We start from the raw sequence: 17134 nt of genomic DNA, 5'->3' as shown, positions 1-17134 counted from the left end.
TTTTACTCTGACCGGCAAACACGCCAATTGGAAAACTTTATAGTCACTTAGCAAACCTTTTAACCGAGAGCACTCAGTTGTCTATAGCTGGTCTAGATGCCTACCGTAGAACTAGAAAAATCACAAGGAGGAAAGGTTTTTTTTTTTTAATGCAGTGTTCTTCAAGTGCTTTGGAAAGTAGGTCATTTTTGGGGGGTTAGTATAAAGAATCGCAGTTCATGCATGTACATAAGACATACACTTAACATCTGTAACTTTACCTGGTGTTTTTTTTATCTTCAGTTAGCAATGAGAGAAACTGTCATGTCGCTAATAACAGATGGGAGAATAGAGAGTGTCAGGAGGAATTTGGGGTTTATTAAACATCTTGAGTTCAAAATAAATAAACGTGCATTGGCATTTTCTCTGTAATTGTTTGAGCTAAAACGTTTGCTGTCTAAATGTCCAGCGGGGTGACTGTATGACAAAGCAGCACAGGTTTAGAGGCTGGACTGGTATTGTAGAATACTACAATGTAGGTGGCATTTTAGCCAGGGATCAGGGCCACGCCAAAAGCATTAAAAGAGATTTATGTAGCTGGTCAGTCGTCATTGATGGGACCCAACCCCTTGATCGTGAAGCCCGTACACTGGTGACCAGCTTACGGTTTCAATTATAAAATTACCAAAATAAAGCTAATCAGAGCACTCATTACCATTGTGTAGGAGCTTTTACATAGCAATAAAAGATTTTTTATTTTTAATAATGAATATTATTGTGTTATAAAAAAAAACATTTGAAACAACTTCAATGAATCATCAAGTACCATTACTATTACAACCGCATGTACCTTGCGACACCTTTGGATTAAAACTAATATTTTAGCACAAAGCAATGCTGTCCAGCGTTAACAAGACCTGGGGGGTATAATATAGAATTATTTGAGCCAGGTGCCTTTAGTGAGAACACTACTGGCAGCGCCTTGGATATTCCTCATGTATGCGGTTACAAAATGCAAAGCAGTAATCCGATATCTCATACGGAATCCGCCACCCACATCTAAAAAAAGAGAATTAACTTTTTGCCATTTCAAAATACTGCGATAATGTCTGTACAGACACGCGAGACCCATATATCAGATCTGGTTATGAAAGTAGCAATTGTCTGTTCATGCAGAATTCTTTATGCGCCCTTTGGATGGCGGTAAGAAAATGCTAAATTACATTAAATGAGGACAGTGACGTTAAGCTGGGAAGGCCATGCTGGCAATGCTTTTAAAAGTATTTTTATATTGAAATGGTAACTGCTTGAGGGAATAATTTGTTGCACGCTCCCTGGGGAATGGGGAGGCTGACACAGACAGCCTCACACCGTCGTACAAGTTTCCCTGAGATCCGATCTATGCTTCAGGCAATTGACAGACTCAAGAGGACACATCAGAGAAAAATCTGGTTTACCTTTCTTCCTTCAAGATGGCATCATCAAAAACTCTTGAGAGGCGTTTTAGCTGCCGGAGGCCCGTGGAGACAGCATCTAGGTCTATATCAAACTGCCTGAAAAAGTAAAAAGACAAGAACTTCAAATAATAAAAGTTGAAACATAGGTTGTGAGTTTTGGGAAATAAACTTTTGGAGCCCTTCAGATCGTGTTTTGCAAGCTATTATGCTTTTTTTGAGTGTTATTTTAATGTAATACCATTTCGAATAGTCTCGTTATAATGCTAATGTTTTTTGGATCAATCACATTATGCTTACAATCAAAATGAAATCCATGCTTAGTCTCGGAAATAGAAAAGAAATAACAGGAGGCATTTTGAGAGACAGCGTTTGTGAGAACACGTGCACAGTCTCACTCACACAAGGTCTATGAGGTCTGAGTGACCTGCCATAAAAATATGTTGGTCCAACCGTGTGAAAGAGCCACTGTTTGGCTGCCCTTGGCATATCACAATAGCAATAAAGGACTTTTTTTTGCACATTGATCATGGACCCCAATTCATTAATTCACATTTTTTATTATCGCTCTAATAAAATCTATAACATTAAACTTGCACATTAATTAATTGCAGGGGTCACTGTGAACAGCCATTTCCAAAAGGCGAGACGAGACATACCTTCTCCGGCTAAGAGTAGCAGGCGAGGAATAGGGGCTCTTCAGGGCTGCAGCTCTCACCGACCTTCTTAGGTTTGACCCATCTTTTCCAACCAAAGTAGAAAACCTTCTCCACTGGGAGCTTAAAGTCCTCCTAGACTTGGGAGTTGACCTTTTTCTAGATTTTGGTGTGACCGGAGTTCTAGGGCTTGCATCTCCCAGCTTATGCCACTGAGGTGTCCTGGGTGTTGTACGTTTTCTGCTACTCCTTGGGGTACGGTTTTGCTTCTTGGAACTTTTCATGCGGTCAGGAGACACCAGCAAATACTGATTTTGGTTTTGTCGTGTTTTCCTGATTTTCTGGAAGTAAAACGTGAAGAAAAGAAACTTAGCAGCTATATAACTACAAGTTTATTACAAATCTGAATGCGCCAAACTCCTTTGCAGTTCCATAATTTTATACACACATCCACGGGTTTAACAAGTATGCATAAAAAGTTACACACTTGCCAAGTATTACACACACATAGGAAAACTTCTCAGGAGGACTGACATACACGTTGCTGAGAAAGCTGCTGATATTTTCCTTGTATGACAAGAACTAAAGAAGGACCCCCACATTTTGTTTTATTACTACAAGTTTACATTGAAGAATTAAAAATATTGAACTATTCTTCTTTTTATGTATGTGTTCTAGCTTTTATTTTTTCCTCAATCCACTAAACACCCTGACATCCTTATATTGCTTTGTGGTAAACAACAGAGTGGCTCAGTTTCATCACCCGTCTAGACACACTGAATAACAAAAGAATTAAGAAGAACTTCTTTAGCATTGATGTAAAGTCCGGTGGTTGAGTAGAGGACCCAATATCATGACTACCTATACTGGTATACAGATAAAGAGAGATCAAAGAACTTGGCGTGGGCTACACACCGAGCATGCAGTACATTTAAAGTTTCTGTATCTCTTATTTTCAGTGGTAAAATGTGTACAGTATCATATTTGAGGGTGATACAGTCTTACAACAACAACAACAACAACACTTAACGCTTTTTCATCCTATAAATGCTGTTTGGTTAGTCACAGACATGTTTCAGCCATTTGATTAGCAAAGGTAACCCTAAAACTAAACCAGCTGGCATCGTATTTGCATTATTAACGCATTACTATTTTCACTGATGATGTCATTATATCAAAGCTTCTGGGTTCCTTTTGACACTTTAGACATATGTACTATTTTCTGAATATAACCAGAAAACGTTTCTACTGGATGGGATTAAGCTTTGCAATTACTTGCAGTGGATCTTTTGAAAGATTCTACACTGAATTACATGCGGTTTGCATAAAGGCAAAAATGTAATGAGCTTCAAATTGCTTCGACCTATTCTTTCTGTGTTGGAAGAGAAAGTTTCCAAAAATATTATTTGTATTCACCATACGGCATATCGTCAGATCCCATAATCCCACCACTGTGCTTGGCTTAGTTGCTTTTTGTCTGGAGAACATACAGTTTTCTCTTTCATGTGTCTCTTAAAAGCATTACTAGTTTGGAAAAGAAACACGTTAAGATGTCTAAAGCATTCCTTTGTGGCCAACTTCAATGCACACACTGTCCAGTATGAATGCGACATATACATATATATATATATATATATATATATATATATATATATATATATATATATATATATATATATATATATCAAATGCTTGGATGTAAGAAGTCTGGTACGCCTCTAAGATACACCAAGAAGCAGTCACGGCATCTTAAGGCGAGGAGGACCACGTTCATTTAGGGTTTTATGAAAAACGTAAAGAAATGTATGTCAAACATAATATTTGTCAAAAAATATACATTGACTAACTTAATTGGCCAGACAGCCAAAGTCCAACAGGGCGAGAACCAATAAGATGTCAACGAAACAGGAAAAGGGTCAGGGCAGGACCCACATATGAAGGACTGTAAGAAGCCATAGAGCTTAAGTCTGGGTGAGCAAACACAACAGCCGCATACATACACACACACACACACACACACACACTCTATAGCCAATCTGTTGGAAATACAGTCCACATATTTTTGACATATATGTAGATTAAGGACAATGTGAATGTTAAAACAGGCATTGATTTCATACTGTGAAAGTTCTAAAACTATTTCAGTAACCGTTTCCTTTCTGGTCACTTTGATGGGTAACTATCCACAATCTGCAGTCCATTCCCACTCCCCTGCTGCCTGTAACTGTTCAAAAGCCCCTTCAGTCCTAGAGAAGTGATAGTTCCACTTCCAGGCTATCAGTAAATGTGAAGGAGCACTGCAGCCCTATTTTTGTGTTAATTGTGTGTGGACTCCGGTACATTTTACTGCATGCAAGTTTAGACATTGTTTAGTTATTGGAGTCCTGACTCATTTAAACTCCTTCAAAAGGGAGCAAAGAAGATGATATTAAAGTAAGTTGAAGCAGCAGCTGCCAATTACACGGATGCCACCTGAACACAGAAACCGATAGTGATAACATTGCACGTGGTGGGCTGTTCTATTACATACAAGTGCTGTACACCCAGCAACCAATGCAATGTTTCTGCCGATTGTAGCGCTGGTAAAATGCTGCATGTTATACGATATATATAATTATATAATATAATAATACGTATAATATATATATATAATAAACGCACAAAAACTCCAAAATTAGGTAAGTCTACTGGCATCGTCGAAGCACTTTAGACAAGTAGCTTGAAGTGATCCATCGTTGCTCTGCAGCCTATCTTATATTGCACTTGGAGGAAAGAAAAATCTTTCAAAAATGTCTTTATCAAAGTAACGGATAAATTCCAGAAATGCCTTGCATATTCCCGCTCAGTATCCTACTGGGAACATTTCAATTTCAGCAAAGGTCATATCACAAGTGCAGCTGCTAAGAGGCCAAAATCGGGGGGGGGGGGGGGGGGCGGACGTGCGGAATCAGAATATTTTAATAAATTACTTTTGAAAGAGACAAAAAGTGGTTTTATCACAGAAATATTTTCTTAAAACAAGGAAAAACAATATAAAAATATATTATTTATGCAATATTATGCTTGATAAATTTCTAACAGATATAAACCTGAAAATATTTGATTCCCCCTTAAAAATATATTATGCATTACAGAAAAATAAATAAAAACCTGCTGTCGACCGATATATACATTTTGATAGTCGAACAGAAAAGTACGACTTAATCATCAAAATCCTCACGCAGCGCTTTCATTCTTTCACACCACGATCACCAACGCAGAATCTTAACTATCGTTCTGCAAAAGGTTGGCCACCTCTGCTGATCACACAAGGTTTTCGTCTTCTCTCTGCTATTACGTTTCAGACTATATACAGTTATCAAAAACAAGCTCACTGGTTACGCCATTTATTTTCCCTTCACGCCTCTATGTTATTGAGTACCTGAGACATGGCTCCAAACATGGTCTTCGCCGTCACCGTCATGGCCTGGACGGTGCGCTTTTTGTCTTTTTTCCCCACAAGGTCCCAGTCTGGCACGGCATCCGAGTTGATATCGACCTGCTTTAAGGGCATCCTTTTTCTCAGCGACATGCGCAGCGTGTTGAGGGAACTGGAGGACGGCATCTTCCTGAACTTGTCTGGCAGGGGACTGTCTCGCTCGTCCATATTTTCCAGAATGTCGTGATCCCTCCAGCCGACGTTTTGCAAAATAGAAGACATTTTACACACGCGCACCAGAAAATAATCTGTAAGAAACACAGGGGCATTTGGGGAGGTTAAAAAATCTAAAACAAATGCTTACACGGCCAAAGACTATGAAGAGGTTATTTAGAAACAGAAGTACGAGTTAAGCTTTTAGGTGTTGTGAGTGGGTGCCCATGTTGAAGGGACTGTTTAGTGTTGAAATCAATAGGAATGCTTTGCAGCGCATGTCCACGGGGGCCTGATTAGACCTCAACCCGGTGCATTGGTGGAAAAGTAGTCAGCTGAAGGCATCTTTTGCATAGGAAATAGCTGGTTTGTTTTTTTTAAGAAGCATGGGGAGCAACGTGGAATGACACACAATGCATGTAATAGTTAACGAAACGTTATTTTATTAGAATGTTAAGTATTGTACTAGCATGAGATTGGGCTTTCTCTTCGCTTCCTATCAGCGCTGCTAAAAGACAGCTATTTCCTTCAAACAACCATGAACTTATGCCACATAGAGCATGGGAGGGGGGTTATATAATGTGTGTGTATGCATGTGTATAATATATATATATATATATAGGAATACGTTTAAATGTGGTTACATTTTACACTCTATTATCAATTCCACACATTCATTGATGTAACAATTTTATTTTCAAATTTGATTAAACAACTGTACAATATGGAAAATGTTAACATGTATTCATTTAACAATTTCTTTGCACATTTTTCATTTTTACTGTGCATTATAGTCTGATGGATGGTATAATCAGCAAGGTGACATAAGAACTTGAGTTGATGCATCATGCTGGGCCAACGACATCAGAGGCTAGCCCTTTACGATTCATAATCCCTCCAGCTAGATGACATTTACCGCTCCTCCAAACTTCTGACTTCATGAATGATACCCTTATGATATCTCTAAAATTCTCTCTAATCTAGAGTGCTTAGGTCTCTATTGAGGAATTTAACGCAGCATTGTTTTTTAGTAATAAAAAACAAGATATTTTCAGAGTCTGCATGTCTTACTGTACAGTAATTCATGGCAGCGGTATACAGGATGTGTAGTGTGATTAATGGCATTTATCAGAGCCTTATATCCGCTCGCAGATGGAATGAAATGTCGCAGTTCCTCAAATCTCTACTTGCAAAACAGAAAAAAAAAAAGGATATTTAGGAGAATGGAAATTCCTCATGCAGCAGTGAAAAAAACCAGGAGGGATAAAAATGGCGATCAACAAAAATGTTCTACCACAATTTTATTAAAGCACCAACATGGAGCACTCATTTATTCTTTTAACAGCAGGAAAGTACTACCACTGAAATAAATGGGGGCATCTTGCGCATGTACAGGAGGGCATGAATAGAACCCCCCCCACCAGCATATCACATGCAGATGTCTCCTGCACAGAACCCCCCCATGCATCAGAAATGGGACCACATATATATTCACCAGAGGGCATGATGTTGTCGGCTTTGCTACCCATTACATTTGCCCCTTGGAGCAGGTTCAACTCTCCAGCCAGTAGCACCCACTTTGGGCAGTCAGCAAGAGCACCTGTTAGACACCACTGACGGGGACAAGTTCCTCACGCTTTCTGTACTTTATTTCTGGTCAACAAACCACGCAGAGAGTCCTGATACACAAAGGAGTGCTTACTGAATAGTTAGAAGAGTAAACAATATATTAAGATAGAGGCAGTCTACTGCATTACTTCTGCAATTACCGAACAGAGCATTTCTAGATTAGGGTCAGAAAAATTAATGTCTATTAAATTGTGCACAGAATTTCCGTACCAAGCATTCGATTTTTGCACATGGACCATAAAACAACTCCGACTAATTTTTCATTTCAATGAGCTTTCGTTTCCTGACCTTTCCGTCCGGATGAAATTCGGAGGGCTGTTTGTTTTAGGTTAATGGGGAAATAAGGGTATTTTTGCTCGTTGCACGCTACTATTATATTATTCCATACTAATAACCCTCTGGCGCAGAAGGAGAAGCTCTTAAATTGTATGTATATGTAAAGACTCAAACCATAATCAGTCCTTGGTCTTGTCTTAGATCCAGGATAGCTTTATGCCTGTCCCATGCATGTTTACATTCCCTTACCGTATTAGCCTGTACCACTTCTGATGGGAGGCTGTTCCATTAATCTACCCAGCTCTCAGTAACACAAAACGGCAGGAATAAAAAGCCAATAGATCAATGAATCCCAATAGAGCAAATACAAACTGTGGATATTGGGCGCAGTTTTTATACTCAGTATTTTGTATCAAAAAGGAAAATGGCTTCGGCGGATTGCGCAAAACACAAAATCTTACATAAAATTCCATAAAACAGTACCAGGGGATTCCTACAGATGAATAATAAGGTAACCCAAACAGGCCAGAAGTAATACGTAACCGCAACGCATCCAACGCGGGGATGCCTTGGTATAACAGCAGTTGCCATTAATCTACATGTTAGAAGCAAGCAATGGCAGTGAGCTGCTCTCTATCTATTCAATAGCCAACGAAATATACCCGTTGCGCATCCCCCGTTATACCGCGAGACATCACTGTACTCACCCGCTCTCTGTCGCTTCCAAAATTATACTATTCGAATTCGGCGCCACTACCCGCCTTTCTCCGACCGCTGACATCTGATAGGTCCATAGCCTTTGACGTCACGGCAATCCCAGAGGAGGCTAACCGCAGCAGTGCTGCCGAGGCGCCGCAATACATGGAATGTTTCTATTACTGTGAACAGGTTTCAGCCGCGACAGGGTTACAAAGGAGGCATGGCTGGACCGGAAGTGTCCATTCGGACAGCGGAAAATGAACTTGTAAAAGTACGGAAGCATTGGATAAAAATACAGCATGTGTATCTGTGTGGGCATGACTCTTTCACTAGCAAGGATTCGCACTTTCCATGTTTATTGTACACACGTTATATATTGTATTTTATCCCACGCCAACTAGAGTTGCAGTTAAACCCATATTCATATTTATTACCCCACAAAAGTGTGTGAAAATCTAAAAATATACCTTATTTGTTCTAAATTTGCAAAGATTTTCTTCCATGGCAAAAGTGCCACTGCTGAAAAAAAATCCACTTTATGGCCACCAGCTTTGTTGTGATACTCTACCCCACATGCATAGATGCATAGGTTTTTTTTATGTTGTTTGGGGCAAAATACTTACGTGCTGCACTATTGTTTTTTAACAGAAGCATTTGGGTTGGAAGGCTCTGATGAGTGCCTGGTAGAATGTATTTTGGAGAGTGTTTTTTTTTTTTAAATTTATATAACACCATCATATGCAGCAGCGCTGTACAATGAGTAAACAGGACATAACAATCCACTTTAATGATATTAATCCCTTGATTTCACGTCTGCCAATAGCTTGAAAGGAGAAGCCACGCATTAATCACATTAATTTCAGCCACCAGCAAACATACAGATGCAGGTCTCGATGCCCAGTTTAAAAACCCTGATATGACTGGTGCAGAGACCAGGAAATCATAGCCTGATGGGAGAAGTGTTTTAGTGCAGTCACATAGGGGCTAATTGTTAAAAGCAGTGGAAGGGAGATCCATATTTTTTCATGTCAGTGGTGCAATCGTCTCCCCACCTCACTCTTTGTCTTGGTGTCACCCTTGTCTCTGACCTCTTATTTAACTTCCACATCCAGTGGGTCTCAAAAATCTGCCACTTTCATCTCAAAAGCATTGCCCGTATTTGTCCTTTCCTAACACAAGATGCCACTAAGCCTCTTGTCCATGTCCTAATTAACTCCTACCTTGGCTATTGTAACCCTGTCTTAGCTGTTCTCCCTCATACCCATCTCACCCCTCAGCAATCCACCAGGAACGCTGCTGTCAGACTTATCTGCCGCATTAAAAAAAAATGAGAGGTGAGGCAGATAAGTCTGACAGCAGTGTTCATGGTGGATTGTTGAGTGGCGAGATGGGTATGAGGGAGACCGGCTAAGGCAGGTGGGAGATAATTAGGACATGGACAAGAGGCTTAGTGGCATCTTGTGTTGGGAAAGGACAAATATGGGCAATGCTTTTAAGATGAAAGTGGCAGATTTTTGAGACCCACTGGATGTGGAAGTTAAATGAGAGGTCAGAGACAAGGGTGACGCCAAGGCAAAGTGAGTGAGGTAATGGGGAGATGATTGCACCACTGACATGAAAAAATAATATGGATCTCCCTTAAACTGCTTTTAACAATAAACCCCTATGTGACTGCACTAAAACACTTCTCCCATCAGTCTATAATGTGTTACCTACCCGCAACGATGGGGACGGTCTCCGGCCAGCTCCTCATGGCAGGTCCTTCTGCCGCTCCGACGAGGGAGACCCTTTGCTGCCTTCATGCAGCCTGCCCCCCTCGTGTCCGGCGAGGGAGACCTCCAGGCAATGTCCCACGACATCCGGCAGGTTTTTATTTGGAACCTTCCTACTACAGTGACCAGCTTCGGCCTTGCACACAGCCACACCACAGACAAAATGGCCGCAATGAAATTACGTGGACTGAGTGACATCACTCCATTTTGACTGCAAACCCTCCAACATTTCAAATGCTCAAAGAGGGTCACTTTTGTTTTTAGGTGTGGGGATAGGGATTAATAGCTATTAATGCAAATTAGGCTTTTAGAAAAGTTTATTTTAATTACATATTTTAAATTTCACACCCCAGTTCTTGCTGTGCAAAGTATAAAAATTAACATAATTATATTGCATTTTAGTAAATGTAAAGGAAAACAATTTTTGGATTGGATTATTTGCAGATTTGACCCAGGAACTCCAGTTCTCCAGCAAATCTTCTCCAGTTCCAGTAATATTATATATTGTTTTTTCAGCACAAACAGAGCTTTCTTTAGATTTTTTTAGAAATTTAGAAATACCCAATGTTTTTATGTTTGTTTAGCTTTTTTCTGCATGTTATGGGGCAATAAGTACCAGTAGCGTTTTGCTATTTCAAAAAATTTTTTCCCCAAAGCTGGTCATTCTGCCCCATGTGCCATTTCAGGTATCTTTGAAGCCGGCCAATGCAATTTACCCCATTAAACCATATATTTTTGAAAACTAGACACCCCAAGGTTTTGAAATGTTGGCATTTTAACCCTTACCATACACTAATTTTACCACCAGCCTCTGTCAAACTGTATGGTAGTAAATTGTTTTATATTTTTTTCACACACATTGTACTTCAGGTATCAATTTACCGCTCCTGGTATATGTCTGTGTCAAACAACACCCCAATATGTGTTCTGTAACATCTCCTGAGTACAGTGATACCCCACATGCATGGGTTTGTTGGGTTATTTGGAAGGTAAAAGACCACCTTTGTGAGGTGTTTATGTTTTGTCACTCTGTGCCCATGTCCCATATTTGTGACACCTTTGAAACCGGACAATTTAATTTACCCCATCAAATCATACATTTTTTAAAACTAGGCACCCTATGGGCATTTAAAATGCCAATATTTTAACTCTTTCCATGCGGGAATTTTTGTGAAGATATAGCGTGAATTGTAGGACTTACTCATAAAAAACCTCTGTGAACGTCATTTACATGATGGTGCTTGTGGTTGCTATTTGGAGCAATCACAAGGTGATCGGGGTAGGGGGTTGTGTTGCTACTCACCTCGATATCGAGGCATGTCAGCAACACCGTTTATGCTTAGGAAGGGCATCAAGCGGTTGCTTAAAACTTCTTGAGCGACCACTTGGCGCTCCTCCGTGATAAAAAGAAGGAGCATTGCGGGACTCTCCCCGGCAATCCGGGACTTGTGGTCACCCTAGGTCAAGGTGGTCACAAGAGTGGCTTATAGACATGTCCACAAGCTGCCGTATTCCTCCACCCACATACGAATTTAGGGCTAGCCCTGCCCACATGTGTCGATATCCCTGCCTACATACACAGATCCATGACCCTAATGAATCTAGCCAGAGGCTGGAAATTCTCTTCTTTGATGACAAAGCCCATGTGATTTGACCGAAGGTGGTGTCTGTAATTGTATTTGAGCTCTCCTTTCCCGGATCAGGGCTTGCAAGCAGTGGGTTCACTGGTTGTTTCAGTTTGTCAAGCTCATTAATTTTCCCCATCTGACATTATAACAAAAACTAAACCTCAGCAGGACATTCTGTCACTGTCCCAAACTCTACAGGACATTGTTCTCATAAAACCGCCAATAGGGTATTTATGGATTCCATCTACAAAGTAGACTCTGCTGCTAATTGGTATATAAATTATAGAAATTTGTCAGTAACTGTTTTATCATTTTGTTAATTAAGTTCCAGCAACAATCTTTTGCAATACTTATCCAACTGGCATTGGATTTATTTTAATTCTACATCCCCTTCTTTAAAATATACTGTAATACTTAAGCTAGTTCAGAATGATTAGGGACCTACCAAATAAAGCTGGGACATACTGGGAGGCATGTTGTATGGTACAGTTGCTGTAAACTAAGTTCACCTCAAAAACAGCCGCTGTCCGTACTGTTCCTATACTTATGCACATATACACAAATGCATATGCAATTTTTCAGGAAAGCTATCACTTGAGCTCCATTTATAGAAACACAAGAGGGAGCCCTCACCTAAGAGATATCAAACATCTCATTTTTAGGGAAAATGCTTCTTACTCTTAAGTATATATATATATATATATATATATATATATATATATATATATATATATATATATATATATATATATATATATATATACAGAGAGAGAGAGTTGTCAAACAGCTAGAATGCCCTTCCTTCGTTTTATTTTTTTTATTTCTCTGCCATTTATTTGGTAGACAGTCATGATTTTTGTTTTTACGTTTTGTAAGTAACAAATCTTTAATCAGGATTTGTAGCCACTGGCAGGCAGTAAACAGAGTTATCATGGTTGATATGTATTTCACTGATAATTGAAAGAAATGTTCTTTCTGCATAATATATATCTTAAAATATTAATACAATATTTACCTATTTCCTAAACACCAAGATTCCTTATGTTGTCCATATATGTGCACTTTGACCATTTTTTATCTTGGTAATTTACTTCATCAACTTAGCTACAGTTTTCCTGCAGTAAGGAGCTTAACATAACAGAAGAGGTAGGAAAGCCAATGAGGTAACATAAACTGAGCTAGGTCCAAATCAGACACTGGACTCGTTCTTCAAACTGATTTCAAAACATTAGACTTGTGCATTCAGATTGGAAATTTACTGAATTTTGGTTCATTTGGCAATTCATATGAAGCCATGAAAAGGGGGCCAGACCCCCCACACAAATAAGATGAAAACTAAGCAAAAAGCTCAGACTTTTCATATGAAATACACGGGCCCACATTCACTTACACTCTCATTCTAGTTCACTTTCTCTCACACTCTCTAGATGTTTATTTACCTTCTCTGCTCACCACTTCTGACAACCACTTCTGCTTCCTCATCTTCATCTTCTATTCTATCTTCAATCTGCTATCTTCAATCTCCTTTCTTTATGTGCATCTCTGCGAACATAATCTGGCATGAACTTCTGCCAAAATGGGGGAGCTTCCATGATCCTCCAACTGGGGAGAGGACGTCACTGAGTGCTGCCATATTGCCCTTAGTTTAATTTAGTTTAATGAGGGCACTTTCGGTGATGTCCTCTCCAGTTCATGCCCAGTTTTGTACGTGCAGATGCTGACGAAGAAAAAAGATTAAAGACAGCAGATTGAAGATAGAGAGAAAATAAACGATAGAAGATGCGGAAGTGATAGGCAGAAGAGTATAAGAGAATGAAAGTGTGAGAAAGTGAGTGAGAGTGAATGTGGGTAACATTCACCCACATTCACTCTCACCCTCAGGTAACACATTTTGGCCAAACCAATTGGACAGGGAACGCAATTCGCTGCCCGAAAACAAATGCACCAAAATGAACCAAAAAATTAGTCCAAGTTTTTGGCCCATTTGCACATATCTACAAACCATGTCGACCCTGCCTATTCAATAGCGATAAAAAAAGCACAAAATATTAGAGGGAGAAGCGGTAATATAGCTCAGCTGACCATCTTCACAAGGCGTAGAAAGTGCTGGTGTATCTGAGCCTTTTGATTGGTATTAAAGCTTTTAGTGACCTATTGCAGGATTTTATTTCCCATCATCCAGATTTAGTTAGGACGTCTCAGAACTTTATTGCGTGATATGACTATGGTTAGCATTTCTCCACAAGAATATATACCAAATTCACATCTTGAATTCTTCACTGGACAACATTTGTCTAAATTATTCCAAAAACGCAAGGAAGTAAAAGTTACTCTCTAGGATCTGTTCACTCATGTGGAACACCAAATGTAACATTTTTGCTATGTGCTGTTCTGTACAGTTTAATTGTATTGCTTGATTAAGTGCCTCTTATTGTTAGATTCCAGCTGTAGCTCTTGATCACCCACATTTAATAGCTTTGTTCATCATTAGTATACGTACTTCAGTTACCATGTTTCACATTGTTACGCCTGTTATAGTCAATTCTACAGCAATGTATTGTTTTAATAGACACTGTGGATAACGAAGGAGTTAAATCAATGTGTGTCTTACAGTTAATTATACTAATTAAAGGAAATGAGTCTGTTCTGAAATAATAGATGCTTTCAAGCATTGAAATTTTCATGTCATGTACAGAATGGAATGGGATCCTTAGTAGTTTTAGCCACTTCTGGTTTCTTATATGAAAGAAACACTTAAATATCTTAGCCTTCACAAACTTTTACAAATGATGGGGCATAAGGAAACACCAGGGGTTATGTCACTTGTCCAAAAACTAAATGTTCAGAAATACAATTATGTGATTGGTTCTGTAGCAGAAATTTGCACAAGGCTGGTGACCCCCAAATGCAGATCTGTTAACAAACAGGTGCATACTCGTAACCATACAAAGCAGTGCACTCCCTGTATACATATTTGTTTTTTTGTAAACAAAATGACAAAATTAACACACAGTGGTGGTATCGCATCCCTTCTTATCATATACTTGTGACACATTGTGTTATGTTGCATTTGTTCTTATGAATGAGCCAAGTGATCCTAAAAGGTTAATACTGAGCCCTCCTTGTTTCCAAGTACTTCTTCTCTAGTGGTAAATGAAACTCTTCATATGTCTGTTCTAGAAAACAAGGCATCCAGACTGAAAAATATGTAGAATTTCAACAGGAAAATAGAAAGCTGCTGTTTGATCAAAATTAAATCTGAAAAGATAAAAGTAAACACGAGATAAATAAGCCATACATTTTACCATTATCTGCATTATATAAACGATCATAATTTGAAGCAGATCTTTCCCTTTTCCTAAATATTCAATTTGTGGTTCAGTACGATTAATGCATACATTATGTAAGGGTCTTTCCAGGCAAACATGTCACGCCCTCTTGTGAGTGGCATCCGCCCCCTCTTGATGAGATCGGCACGTTTCGCTGCGTGCAGCTTCCTCCAAGGACGAGTCTATACTATGTTGCTTTTTATTTTTTGTTACATATGTATCTTTGGAGAGTGATCAATAATGGGGATGTATGTATCGTTTCGATATTATTAGGGCAGTGTATCTCAGTGTATCTGATAGAACATGTAAGTCTTACTTCTTGCAATAAACTATTACGTAACCTATTATGGCGATAACAGGGCACGTGATTTTCAAACATTTTTCTTTAAGGGAAAATTGACAACTTTCTAGAGAAACAGTTCTATGGATTCCTGGTGGAAAGTCAGAAACTAAAAATAAAATAAGACAAAATAAATTACTATAGAGATTACTGACAATATATATACTTTATTGAGGCTAATTTAACTTAATTTTGTTAAATTACTCTATCTGTAATCCTGCATTTTAGGTGATCGTGTGAGTGCTACCCTCTGCTCAAAGTCATACTTTGATAAGTTACTTTGTGAAGTCCTCTCCTCTTTAGAACAAATGGGTTGTTCTCTTGTTCATGGAACAACAGAGTGAAGAATGCTGTTAATCATTGGTTTCTGGTATTCACAGACAGGACTTTTCAAGTATTTTATTTATCTTTTGTTGATCATGACATTTGTTTTAGCCCCAAACTGGATATCTGAGTCTGAAGGTGGGCGTGGAGACACATTGCCGCAGGAGATGAGTTCTGAGAAAAAACATTCGACCATGGCTTGCTTTGAGTAGCAATGTGTGTCGCTTACAATGAGTGATGTAGCGGAAATTTCCTCTACTTTCAGCACTGTTTAACAACTGCATCACCAATGCTATATATTGGTGAACCTCTCTTTGTAGCTGCTTATCCAAAATTTCCTTTCAGACTTACCTTAACCACCTTCAGAGCACATTCCATTATTTTTAGTCCTACTTGAGAACCACAATCAACAGCTGCATTTTTGTCTTTTTTCCCCTAAAGAGTTCATTTTCCTTGTCTGGTTATTGGTTCAGTACTTATTATTGAAGTTCCACCTTCTCTTACAGTATCATAGAATAGTCAACAGCTTCCTTCATTTTTTAGGGAAATGTTCAATCTAGACCTTCAGCAGATACACCTGTACTTGTAGCTTTAGTCTACCTGAAATGAATTTCTGCCCTTCTTTCCTTTTCATTTTGAGTAGCATAGCATCTTCATGTAACTGTGAAGCTACTTCTTTATTCCTTCTTTCATCATCGTTGACTTTTTGTGCTCTTTTCAGGTGTGCTTCTTTTAATGCAAGCCTTAATACTTCATTTTTCCCTTTTCTTTTTTTTCAAATTTGTCCTCGATATTTTTAACTTCCAGCTCCCTTCTTCTACGCATATCATCGACAATTTTGGTTTTCTTCTCATGCCGCTTTTTAGCAAATTCAAAGGCTTCCATCCACTGGCAAAGTTCGTTTTGTGCCAGTTCAGTGTCTTTCAATAATTCTTGTGCTTCAATCTCCTGCTTTGTTTGAAGCTGTTCAATAACATTCTTTTCCCATGGTGCTAAATGCTCTAACTTTAACTGATATGCCTTCTCCATTTCCAGTTGAAAGTCAGCTCTTTCTTGGATTTTTACATTTCTTCTATCTTCATTTTTGCCTTTTTAACACATTGAAATGTTGCAGCTGTTTTGTAATCTCAGACCCAAGCTATGCCTCCATCTCCAGGGACTCAGACTTCACTCGTTCAGGGTCACTGGCACCTTGGTTTCTTTGGCACCCTATAGGTAGGCATGACTTTAACATTGACTCTACCTTCATATGATTACCTACCTCTTCCTATTAATCTTCTTCCCTACTAACAATAATCTGATCGTACAGACAAAAGTGCCATCTCTAACAGACGAGTTAGATATCCAGCATGTCATTCAATATTAATTTACACAAAAGTAACATTTTGTGCTTTCTTGGAATCATATTTCTTGATAT

The 17134-nt window shown here is 38.9% G+C and overlaps 1 protein-coding gene across 1 annotated transcript; it reads right to left on the bottom strand.

The window, feature by feature from the left end:
• Positions 1 to 947: 947 nt before the first annotated feature.
• Positions 948 to 5735, bottom strand: LOC149289669 (protein PIMREG-like). The gene is made up of 4 exons (XM_089490216.1): positions 5511 to 5735; positions 2093 to 2430; positions 1437 to 1532; positions 948 to 1038 (listed from the first exon to the last, which is right to left on the bottom strand). The coding sequence occupies exons 1-4, from the start codon at positions 5733 to 5735 to the stop codon at positions 948 to 950; spliced, it is 750 nt and encodes a 249-aa protein (XP_089346342.1).
• Between the last annotated feature and the right edge of the window lie 11399 nt (positions 5736 to 17134).

Source organism: Sceloporus occidentalis, unplaced genomic scaffold (genome assembly GCF_023333645.1).
Source record: "Sceloporus occidentalis isolate IW3139 unplaced genomic scaffold, rSceOcc1.0.p SCAF_43, whole genome shotgun sequence".
Classification (NCBI taxonomy): Eukaryota; Metazoa; Chordata; class Lepidosauria; order Squamata; family Phrynosomatidae; genus Sceloporus; species Sceloporus occidentalis.
Note: the sequence above shows the minus strand (reverse complement) of the source record. Positions and strands in the feature narration are given on the sequence as shown.

Coding starts and splice junctions, on each gene's coding strand:
- LOC149289669 (XM_089490216.1), bottom strand. CDS start 5,735: ATGGACGAGCGAGACAGTCCCCTGCCAGACAAGTTCAGGAAGATGCCG. Junction 2,431..5,510: donor TGTTTGGAGCCATGTCTCAG/GTACTCAATAAC, acceptor TTTTACTTCCAG/AAAATCAGGAAAACACGACA. Junction 1,039..1,436: donor GCCATCTTGAAGGAAGAAAG/GTAAACCAGATT, acceptor CTCTTTTTTTAG/ATGTGGGTGGCGGATTCCGT.